Source organism: Eimeria tenella, genomic scaffold, assembly GCF_000499545.2.
Source record: "Eimeria tenella Houghton genomic scaffold, Eth_scaff1867, whole genome shotgun sequence".
NCBI lineage: Eukaryota > Apicomplexa > Conoidasida > Eucoccidiorida > Eimeriidae > Eimeria > Eimeria tenella.
In genome coordinates, this window is record NW_013541705.1 from 7,763 (window position 1) to 8,985 (window position 1,223).

The 1,223-nt window shown below is 53.7% G+C and overlaps 1 protein-coding gene across 1 annotated transcript in view; it reads left to right on the plus strand.

The window, feature by feature from the left end:
* The window catches only part of ETH_00036720 (SIN-like domain-containing protein, putative), a gene marked incomplete at both ends in the record, with an annotated part of 2,771 nt that overhangs the window by 493 nt on the left and 1,055 nt on the right, over window positions 1-1,223 (plus strand). The window contains 3 exons of the mRNA XM_013373981.1: window positions 103-340; window positions 564-630; window positions 961-1,079. Of these exons, the coding sequence (XP_013229435.1) occupies window positions 103-340; window positions 564-630; window positions 961-1,079 (424 nt within the window). The remainder of the gene's footprint in view (window positions 1-102; window positions 341-563; window positions 631-960; window positions 1,080-1,223) is intronic.

Genomic DNA, 1,223 nt, shown 5'->3' on the forward strand with positions numbered 1-1,223 from the left:
AGCGCAGCACGTCCTCAAAAGCAAAGTTGTCAAAGGCACTTCTTGCAGCTATGCTGTTGGACTTATAAAAGAAAAAAATTTATTTATAATTCCAATTCACAGTTTGCTGCAGTTCAAGCCGGACTTTGCTGCTTTCGAAGCGCTGCAGCAGCAGCAGCAGCAGCAGCTAAGCAGCAGCGGCAGACGCGCCGCCCACCACGCAGACGCAGCAGCAGCAGCAGCGGCAGAGCAGCAGCAGCAGCAGCAGCAGCTAGTGCAGCCCCTCGGAGAAACCCGCGCCCGCATTTCCCACAGCAAACAAAGAGATATAGAAGAGAGCGAACCCTGGCTGCCCATCGACGTACCTAAACCCTAAACCCTAAACCCTAAACCCTAAACCCTAAACCCTAAGGGCTAGACTGCGGACTGCAAAGAGTAGACTCAGTTCCCAAACCCTAAACCGCAGGGGCTGTGTCTTGCTGCTCACAGCATGGCGTGTTGCAGTCGATGGACAAAGGTCCTAGGGTTTAGGGTTTAGGGTTTAGGGTTTAGGGTTTAGGGTTTAAGGTTTGTGCTTCCTCCAGGCATTTTACGATGCGGATTCTCCCGAGGCATATGACTTAATAAACTCCCTTGTAGACAATTATGAGGGTAAACTGCTGCTGCTGCTGCTGCATTTGCTGTTGCTGCTGTTGCTGCTGCTGCATTTGCTGTTGCTGCTGCAGCTGTTGCTGCCGTACCTGCTGCTGCTTTGTTGCAGCTCTTGAAATCCCTGCTTATGCGTTTACTTCTGCTGCTGTTGCTGCTGCTGCGTCGTTTTTTGATTTTGCTGCTGCCGTGGCATTTGGTCCTCTACTGCCACCGCCGCAGCAGCAGCAGCAGCTGCTGCTGCTGCTGAGTTCGTTGCTGCTGCTCATCGTGAGTTTGCTGCTGGACTGCCTCAGTAGCTGCTGCTGTTGCTGCTGGTGTTTGCTGCTGCAGCTCCTGCAGCAGATGACGGGCTTGGGATGAGCGTCTTTGGGGTATCTGCGCAGCAGCAGCAGGAGCGGAAGCAGCAGCAGCAGCAGCAGCAGCAGAAGCAGCAGCAGCTTAAGCAAGATGTAGTATTTCTTTCAGATTTGTCTTCTTACTTTGCAACAATATGCCAGCAGCAACCTGGCAGCAGCGATGCAGCAGCAGCAGCAGCAGCAGCAGCAGGACCTCTCAGCTACGCTTCCCTGCGGCGGCTGCCTCTAGAGCAGCAG